Consider the following 10437-nt stretch of genomic DNA (forward strand, 5'->3'; position numbering starts at 1 on the left):
TACATTAAGAGGTAAGCCTGGCAAAGATGAAGAAATATATAAACATATTTCCATTTTTTTTGTCCCGAAAGGTTACTCAGCACAGATAGATAATGCGTCAAGTTTGCTGTGATATAAACTCATGACACAGTCTCGTCCCTAACCGCAGCTCATTAGAGCTGATTTGCTTTGAATTTGGCTCTCAGCAGAGGGGATCATGCGCAGTGTGCACCGTGCTGCCTCCAGTCAGCCGAGCAGCTGTCCAGGGTTTGGAATTCCAACATGGCAGAGGCTGTGGTCAGTCTTTCCCCTCACTAACTTGGAATGGTTTCAAACGGTGAGCAGCCACGCTTGACCGCAGCGAGCCATTCATCTCCGCGCTCCCCCGGATCGATGGTACCCTAAACCCTGACGCTGCCCTCGTCCACAGGTAAAGTCCCTCTGCTTTCTCTTTTCTTTTTCTTCTTTTTGTTTATTATTTCKTCCCCCCGACTATCAGTGATGCGAACAATTAGAAAGAGAAAGCAGCTCGGTTTCGCGCATCACAAACGGGGGGGCTGCAGGCGCAGTCTTATATCCGTTCTGATTTATTTTGCTTTTTTTATGTATTTCTTTATTTTCCCACCCATAATGACTTGTCTCTTTAACCATAAAGAAAAAAGAAAACAGCGGGCTCAGGAGATGGACTGTTATGGAGGCTCCGCTCGCCGTAGTTTGAGCAGAAAGCGGCTGGTTTCTGCGTCTCTTTACTGAATAACTTTGTCGCATGGAGAAGTTTTTTTTTTTTTTTTTGCATGTCAGCCTGAAGAAAACTTGCAGCGGAAACAGCAGGCGGGAGGTTAATAGATAGATGGGTTGTCATTGCGCTCTTAGTGGGACAACTGCTGGCAAGTAATCTATTTTAAACGGGGAGGAGGGGGGGCTTCACGCTGCTTTAGCCTCTTCCTCTAATGGGCGGCATGAAGAATGTGTGTTTTATGTCATCTCCAGCCTCTCACATGCTTCCTTCCTATTCTCCACTTTCAGCTCGCGCGCACAAAGTGACAGCCTGCAGAGGCTTTCGCGTCACCGTCCAGGGCTTCTTCTTTTTACCTGTTTTAATACATTTTTTTAATTATTAATTATMCGTGGTTTATAATTAAATGGCCTAAATGAGTGTACCTGAGGACAGAACAAGGGGACGTGTGTGTACGCGCGCGTGTGTTTTTAAGTTGTGAAATCCGATAGCTGCAGGGGGAAAAGTGGCTGTAATGAGAAGCAACCTTTGGAATTCCTCCTCGTGAAAATTCCCATTCTGCTGTTTTTCCCTTCTTTTTTTAGGCTTGAAGACATGATCACTAGCACCAGTATTTATGGTAGGCCTATGTTCCATTTGTAATTCTATATTCACTGTTCAATTTGTGCATTTGTAATTTCTTTTTATTTGTCATGTTTTATAAAAGGGCTGTCATTGCAGCATTTTTTTWATCTATCTCTCTCTATGTGTGTGTGTGTGTGTGCATGATTCATGTTTCAAAGTTCCTTATTTTAATGATCATAGCTCAGAGATATTAGGGCAGATTGTGTGATTAATTTCACACAATTACGCTCAAAGAATCCTGTGAAGGTTAAAGAATTTGCCACAGTTTTAATTTGCTTTCTKTGGTTTCTGACATTCTTTCTGTGCTGCGTGTCTTTTTTTTTTCTTTCTCTGCTTTCTCACTGCACTGGTTTCTGCATGCATAATTCTAACAATATGACTCAATTGTCGAAATAGCTAAAGGATACAAAGATTTTTTTTTATGAATTGTTTGACTGTATTCATCAGACGTTGCATTTTAAACTCAGTGCAAATACCTTTTTTATGAGAAGTCTGCTTTTTAAAGAATATGTTCTTTATAAAAATATTTATTTTGACATGTTATGACATTATGATGGCTTGGGATCTATTTAAAATGATAAAACTTACTTTAACAGTCCCACAATTGTCAGGCAGGATTTGCCATAATAATATAGTTTTTTTATGTTAAAGTAAAAAGTCGCAACGTGCTTAATTCTGCAATATAAACAGAAGTTTATTGTAATCTATATATGCAGTATAGGTTGAATTTGTTTTGTTCTTCCTCCCACACTATTAAAGCTAATTAAGATCTGCTCACACATCAGTTCGGAGCGAATGCCAGGAATAGTTCTGTTTCTTCTTCCAGCGGCAATTATTTGTGACAAGCGAGCAAATGGACACAAAGTCGGGAGACGTAACAGGTTGCGTGATGGCTCTCGCCTGCAAACCACTTTGTCCCGAGCGAACCTCCTCCACCTCCGTGCAACAATTTTGCTTAATTGTGTTCACACAGTTCATTTGCATGTTTCGCTTTGAGAGGAAATTAACATCATCATCAGCGAGCTGAAGTATGTTTTCACTCCTCTTCAGAAAAATAAAAAAATAAAAAACAGCATTCCAGCATCCGTCACTCGGTTAGGAATTTAAAAAAAAAAAGAAAAAGATAAAGTACATTACCACAACACTCATTATGCTTAAGTGTTTGGTTGTAATGTGGGTTTTTGTTAAGTGGGCATTAAATTTGTCACTCAGATTTGAATATGTTTCATATTTGGTGCCTCCCATACATGCAAATAAGTTAGGATTTCTCAAAAACGCAAAAGCATTTGTCAGAAGCAATGGACAGTTATTTAATTTTCATTTTTAAATGTAGCATTTGGTACTTTCAGAGACGTTCTGAGTGGCTAAAATAAACTACAGACCTGTAAAGTATAATAATGCATTTATTTCCACATTGTGTACTCATATAATCCCAAAGGAAGTTGTTTATTTACTCTGAGTAGGAGTGGGTTTATCATATTAAAGCTATCTGCATCGTAAAAGCAGAACTTCTTGGATTTCTCCAACCGTTTTTCCTGAATCTTTGACTGCAAATAATTATTAAGAACTGCACGAGGATACATTTCAGAGTTCAAGCTCTGAAAGGGTAGCATGTGTGAGCTCCTGCAGCGTGTTAGGCGATTCTCGCAGATCCTTACTTAACCTCAGACACCTCAGATGTGCATGGAAAGGAGCTGGCAGCGATGTGTGTTTCTGATTGCACGGCGTCTACGATAACAATCCGAGCTCGACATAAATCTGTGAACAAAAAAAAAATTTTTTTTTGATTGCAGACCCTCTTGTTTTCATCACACGTTTCAACTGTGTGCCAAATATACTGTAAAGTGTGAGAGTAAAAAAGCTGTGTGCACTAAAAGAAGAAAAAAAAGATAAACACATTCTTGTTATATTTAGTTGTGTTGACAAAGGGAGTCAGTTCTCAAAGAGTCAAAACATATTTTATTTCTCATTGCCCTTTTATACAATCAGACAAACTGCAAGAAAAAAAACATRACTTCCTCTTCTCACTCATTCACTTTTGTACATCAAAGGTTTTCATTAATGTAGTGTTTGCAGATTCAGCTGGTAGGGATATTTATTGTTAGGTCACTTATTCACAGATRCACCAAAGCCGGCAGAAAGCAGAAATCTTCAAGGATGCATCTTAAATAAAGCTGTGACTTAATAGCTTGATGTGCCCTTGCTTAGCAATTTAGTTTCTCTAAGTGTTCTGTCTATAATCCAGAGTGTGTAGCAGCACCAGTGATCAGTAAATCTGACAGCACAATTTAAAGCATTACTTTCGTGGGGGTGTGTGGTGGGGGTGTACATCACGCATACACTAATGATGACAATTAGAGGCATCGTTCAGATTACTCTGCTCTGATTCTGCCGTCTGTAAACTGAAGCAAAACGTTGAAACATTTKACAGAAACCCCCCCCCACCACCACCACCACCACCCCTTCCAACTTCTTGACTGTGTTAAACCAGACCAGAGCAGGATTTTTAATCTTTAAGCAAATATGTTCAGCAGTGTCTGCTGTTTCTTTTAAATACAAAGCAAACGGGGTCCCCACAGGAGTCAGTTCAGAGCAAAGTACACACACACACACACACACACACACACACACACACACAAAAAGAAAAACTCTGGTCTTTTAACGTGTTCTCTCCCCCCCCCCCTCCTTTGTCTCAGTTCATCTCTCCCTTCCTTGTTTCCACATCTCTGTCGTCTCCCTCATGGCAGCTTGCTATGTTATCTTTGTGTATTTCTCTCTGCACTGACAATTCTCGCAGTGATTTAAGTTGGACTGCATTAGAAGGTGGAGGCAGCTGTCTGTTGCCATACTGAGGGACGTGTTTGCTCTACTGCGAAGATGAAGGACCATGAATCCTTGACATCCTCCCTTTTTCACCCCCCCCTTCTCTTCCTCCTCCTCCTCCTCCTCCTCCTCCTACCATCTCATTTAGACACAGTGACTGTCTGCTCAGACTTGTTTTTTTTTTCTGAGTGACAGCACATGGCATAGACATTTTCTAAAACGCATCGGCTGCTTGTATTTATTTACCCTCCCAACTACCGACACATCAAGTATTTTATATCTTTAAATTCAAACTAAACACTCGCAGCTTGCTTCAAATATCTTTAATATTTTTTTAGACAACAATATTTGTGTTTTAAATAATGTAAATTAAAATTATTAAATCCTTGTTTTCCCCCTTGTAACAAGTTGGAACAATCACTTTTTCTTGTTTAAAAAATATTAAAATTTTTCATACTGTACCAATAATGTCCTGATGATCCATATCATAAAACCTAATTTGCTTATAGAGCATATAGACTTCGCTGATTATAATAGCAACACTTTAACAAAGTGTGTCGCAGGGCTGCTTTTATTCAGGCCACTTGCAGGCGCGTTTACCCTAAAGTGCAGAATTTGTTGCGTCAAACTCCTCATTTTTCTCATTTTCAGTGCGTTGAGACAGGGGAGGTTTGTTTCATCTCCGTCACATGAGGTGTCTCTGCACTCATAAGAAGACGAGGCAGCTCGGAGCCTGTTGGGGATTGGCTAGAATAGACAATCCCCAGGTGTACTTAAACTAGGTTTAGCACTAAGGCTTTTAATCTGGACTTGTAGGAGATTCATGTGCATTCATAGATTTGCCTCTGTAATTATCATACCCCTGGTGGCAGCCAAAGAGACGTTTGGCTAAATCACTGATGTCCTCATTACACTGTTTACATTTTAATTAGATATGCAAAGTTCTAGATTTTTTATTTTATTTTTTACAAGTGACCAAGATAAATTAGACATTTAGAAATCTTGAGTTCAGCAGCTACATCAACTAAATTCAGCTGCTTACCTGCAGACATTAAAATAATCTTTTGTATTTATTTTGTTTGGTAAACGTAGCTCTCTTTACGTTGCTTTAAAGTGTTTTTCTACTTCCTTGCAGACAGTGTAGCAAACTGTGCGAGCACGGACTGAAAAGAGGAGCTGTAGGTGACAGGACGAGCACGTTATTCATCTGAAAGACAGAACAACATAATGTCCCCTTGACTGAATCAGCGTCCCTATCTGTAATTCATTTCTTTAACCAGATAATGTACTGTCACTCAGGCTGTGAGGACCCAACACTCAAAGAGGATGATTAACAAAATCTCCAATTTCGTGACTTTTTTAAAATGAAAATAGCGAGCACTTTGAGCCATCATTGTGTGCCTGTTGCTTATCATTGAATAACCTTGGTGAAGAGGAGGGGGGCTACTCTCGTCCTTCTTCCAAGGTGCTTTTTTTTTGTACAAACTGTTGAGGAGTTTCACATTGTGAAAGAACAGCAAGCCTTTCACTGAAGTATTTAAAAAAAACATATCTGTATTTATTATATTGAAATCCCTCTCATGTTTTCACACAAACCAGGCTTTGATTAATCTGGTTATTGTGTCCACCTTTGCGGCTAAAACGAAAATTTCATGCATCTAGTTATATTTTGAACTAATACTTATTGGAAACATTATTACATTATTAATTAGACAAAGACAAATGAATAATGCTTKAAGGATGGTCTTTGGCGTTTTTGAAAATGACAGAAAATACATTTGTCATTTTTGAAGACATTTTTTTGCACATAAAACCTGCCGGAACAACCATTTTTACTTTGCAGCTCCAGTAATGATGAGATAATGGTCTTATAATTCAAAGATCGAAATACATGCTCAAATTAACTTTGACATTTGTATTCACGGGCATTCATGTATTTGCTTTGAATATAAAAGCTCATCTTTAGATACCCCCCCCCACCCTCCTTCCCGTTTATCACACCCCTTCGCTAATTGTCTTAAATATCAATTTGAGACAATTAGCTCAAGCGATGATCAGATGAGATGTGAGCCATCAGTGCCTTTTTCCTCAAAGTTCTCTGTGATTCATTTATCCGCCGTGGCGTCGGGTGGCTGACAGGTTGGCCTGGTGCCAGCCGTTAGCAGAGGGAGCCTCGAGCGCCGGAGACGAGAAAGAGAGAGCGGGTTGGGGTTTGCCTGGTGGTGTACAGACGAGGGAGGCGAGGGCGCCTGGAGGGGAAGGGAAGCGGAGAAGGGGATAGAGGGGTTGTGCGAGTGTGCCGTCATGGAGGTTTAAGGTGTCAGGCTCAGTGGCATGGTGACATGAACGCACCAGTCTGTCCAGAAGTTATCACAAGATGAATGGACATCTAGGGAAAGAACAATAAAAGGGGTTTGTTATAATTTCTCTTCTTTTATTAGATCAGTATATAAGTTCAATTTCATAAACCCGGGCTTTGTTTTGAGTGTGTAATTGAATATTCCCTGGAAGTCCAATTTTGGGGTGTGTGACCCGTTTGGCAGTCCCTGTTAGAGTCCACTTGGTATTTGATTAATTTAAATTGGAGGAGGGGTGTGTGAGAAAAAAAAAAGAAAAAATGAAAAAAGAGCGCTCAATAGTTCAGAGTCATCACTGGGCTTTATGAGGGCTGACACTTCTTTTGTGTTCATTATCAGGAAATCACCTCAGGGAGTCGTGTTGACTTTGCATTGTCTAAAATAGCTGTTACAACGAGCGGCCCATTGTATGACTCTGGGAAGCCATGGTGGAAATACCAAAGTGAGGCTTGGAAGAGCTAAATATAATTGAAACTCCCACTTTCGTAGTGAGAATTGGGCCGACTTTCTTGTTGCTTTGTTTAGCAAGTTACACGCTTTAAACTGAAGCTGTTCTGTCTGATTCCAGTGTGTAATATCAAATTAAATCTGCAGAGTAAAGAGCTGTTTCATGCTGTTTGCTGCATGTTACTCTTTACTGCTCATGGGCCAATAAAAAATAATAAAATGAAACATTTCATGAGCTAACTAACTACAAGTTTATTCTTATTTAAAACAAAATGTGTTATAATACTCTATTACTCTTGGCTCTGTTAGGCCCGGTTTAAAGCAGCACTTCTGTACAATCCAGAACAATAGTAGATTCATTTACTTGGAGCATGGTGTTTCTGCAGCCCAAACTCTGACTGCATTGCCTCTCCCACATCTTTAAATGGATCCCATGAGTCCTCAGCTCTGTTGTTTCCATTATTCATTTCAAAACTTCTGTGTTGCTCGAAGAGGCTAGAGGGGTGAAAAATAATTTTGTGTCTGGAAAAAAAAAAATTGATGTAAAGCAAAGTCACTGCTTTATGCAAAGTGTGCCGTGCCTTGGGAGTATGGGAGCTGGAGTAGAGTTGGAGGAGTGAGCCCTGCTTGGGAACGGGTTGTGTGTGTTTTTTGAGTGTGCGTGTGCGCACGCTCCTGTCAGTCTGTCAGTTAGGTCTAATGTGGCTCCCCAGAGGTACCTGGGGGAGACCCATCCAGCACCCAGTCAGCCTCCGCTGGCGGCCAAGTGGTGACAACGGGTTCCCACTGAGAGTGGAAGTGTCATAGTATGTATGTAAACTAGTGACAGATGACTGGAGACATGTGGCCTGTAGACACCAAGCCTGCAAGTAAAACAGTTTTTCCTTTTCGGCTTTCTTTCCAACTTCCCACTTGAGACTTCGGAGAGTTTGCAGCAGGGTCCAACAACAGTGCAGAATACGGTGACAAGTCAGAAACGTGAATACAAAGGATGCAAATCATTTGGCATGAAAAGACATATGCTACGTGCAAAGGTTTCGCTTGCCTTTGAATATCTGAAGCGAAGGAGTGAGATTTTTTTTTGTAAGTGTGCAGAGCTTCAGGCAGCCTTTCTAGGCCACAGGTCATGTGGGTCAGTGTTACACTCCCTGCAGCCTCACTTCAACCCTCCGTCTGGAAATAGAACATGCAACGTCACCCAGCCAGGAGGGAGGTAGATTCCAGACCTCAGTGGCCACAGGCTACATGTGGAATCTGCTTGTGTAGTTGACCCTAAGTGTTTGAAACTCAGAGTGCTCCCAGTAGGACATTGTTATTTCATGCATACCCAAATGAACAAGGCTGTATGAATTGCCTTGTACAAAAGTGGACCGGTACCCTTTCTGTTAGCCGTTCACAATTTGTCAGGGGAACTCACACTACCCAGCAGCAGATTTGTTTAACACCTAACTGGTAATAAAAAAAAACCTAACAAATAAACAGGATAGTAAATGTTTTTATTGCATATGTCTGCCAGGAGGACATTCTTTCCACTTATACAAGCTTAGATATAAAGTTACCACATAGAAGTCAAACTCAAGACGTATAGAGTTCAGAATTAAAAAGTAGTTTGCATTCAAATCTTATGAAATGTGTTTTAAATTGAAATCATATTTCATTATATTTAGTTATGCAGTCATTTGTAAAACAAAAATAATAGTAAAAAAATAATTATTTCTTGAATTTTTTTTAATTTAAAGGAATAGTTTGGCTCTTTTGCAGCAGGGTTTTGTGGAAATAATTAACAGTCAATATCTTACCTGGTATAGATAGCATTTTGATCGGGCTTAGTTTCATGAAGTAGTTTAATTGTCATCAGATGGATTTGTGTGGAACCAAGATCAAAGTGGATTGTTGGCATCTTAAAACAACGTTTGTGTCAAAATTATGTTTTGAATAATCCTTAAAATGCTTTTTAATTACATGTTACATAAATATTATGGCAGAATTAATATGTTACTCCTGGTTGAGGTGTCCCAGGCTGCACTAAAAGTRCTACAGCTAGCTGCTGATAAAATGTGTTTCATTTGCAAATAACCATATTGTAAAAATGAACAGTGATGTAAAGGTTTAAAGCTAATAGTTTAACTGATGTCACCTGACTTCCTCAAGTTGTTGATCTTCTGAAAAACTTTAAATTCATTGTTCCTTTAGGCTGTTTCTTAAGAAAATGAAAATCACCAAAGAGATACATCAGACCTGAATCATATCTGAATCTATGTATATGATCTTTTTACACACTTTAAAGACATTTACCAGGATTTTACTTTATAAAATTTTTTTATGTGAGTGTAAACTTATTTTTTTCTTTTTACCTGTTCTTTCTTGAACGAGTTGCAGCTGTTGGAGAACAGTGTGATTACAATAACAGCAAGACCAACAACAGTCAGAGAGAATTAGGATTTCTTTTCTTGGAGTGACCATTTGATAGAGATCTGTATGTCCAAGCAGAAGCTCAGCTCTCCATCCAGGGAGGTAAAATCAATCAGCACTGATGAGTTCATGCTCCAGCAAATATATGCATGCCAGACTATTTATTGTGAGTTCCAATAGTGCTATTGTGCTATTCTCTAGTCTATGTGGTGCAAAGAGCCAATTCACATTTGAGCAATGGGTGACCCCTGGTTGTGTATATTGATGACTGGGATTTGTTTCTTAATAGAATTGTGTCTAATTAATTAGCTTTTAATTGGTTGAATTCTGAACATGCAAATGCAGCACATTGTGGAACAATCACTGCTTTAAACCGCAGAAAGAAATGCACATAATGAAAGGGAGGAAGCACTCGCCGTCTGGAAATTCTGTTACTGATAATCTATTTATGCAACTCTTCCAAAGTTACCTGAGGAATGGATGTTTSAAACCCCAGAGGGGATTGTTGGACAAAGAAAAAAATAGGGAAATATTTGAAATGTCTTCCTCTTGATTTGTATTAATTATCTCATTTATTTTTTACAATTGGTTTGTGACACAAATTGACCTTTTTTCTTTCCTTCATTTCATATTCTATTAAGGAATGTTCCAGAATAATTTTCTTTGCACATCCTTCATTTGTGTCAAAGCACTGAACCCTCCGAAGGCGCTGATCTCTCAGACGTCTGCCACKCTGTGGTTTACAGTTTTAGACAGATTTCCACGTCTCTCAATCATTTCTTCCACCATTACATACTTGTCCTGCCACAGCGAGCAGCTGAGTACTTTTCGTATTAGTTAAAAATGTCCATACAAAATATAGATTTTATACCAGCAACAAGAAATGACTGCTACAGTTTTTAATTGATGTATTTTTATGTTGTTTAAAGTGAGGTATTTCTCTTTCTCTTTTTCTTTTCAAAGAAGGAACATCATTTTGAGTTTTATTGTTGTACATGCAGGGATTGTATAGTTAGGATAGGATTCACCATGCTGTTAATTTTATTGATGGATTTAATT

General features: G+C 39.2%; 1 protein-coding gene across 2 annotated transcripts in view; it reads left to right on the plus strand.

Moving 5' to 3' along the window:
* Window positions 1-214: 214 nt before the first annotated feature.
* Window positions 215-10437, plus strand: part of fign (fidgetin) — a 29373-nt gene continuing 19150 nt past the window's right edge. The window contains exons 1-2 of one of the 2 annotated variants that reach the window (XM_014001499.1): window positions 215-409; window positions 1300-1334. In XM_014001499.1, coding sequence (XP_013856953.1) covers window positions 1310-1334 — 25 coding nt within the window. In that variant the 5' untranslated portion in view covers window positions 215-409; window positions 1300-1309. The remainder of the gene's footprint in view (window positions 410-1299; window positions 1335-10437) is intronic. The other variant, XM_014001500.1, reaches the window with a different exon arrangement.

Source organism: Austrofundulus limnaeus, unplaced genomic scaffold (genome assembly GCF_001266775.1).
Source record: "Austrofundulus limnaeus strain Quisiro unplaced genomic scaffold, Austrofundulus_limnaeus-1.0 Scaffold9, whole genome shotgun sequence".
In the NCBI taxonomy this organism is placed as follows: Eukaryota; Metazoa; Chordata; class Actinopteri; order Cyprinodontiformes; family Rivulidae; genus Austrofundulus; species Austrofundulus limnaeus.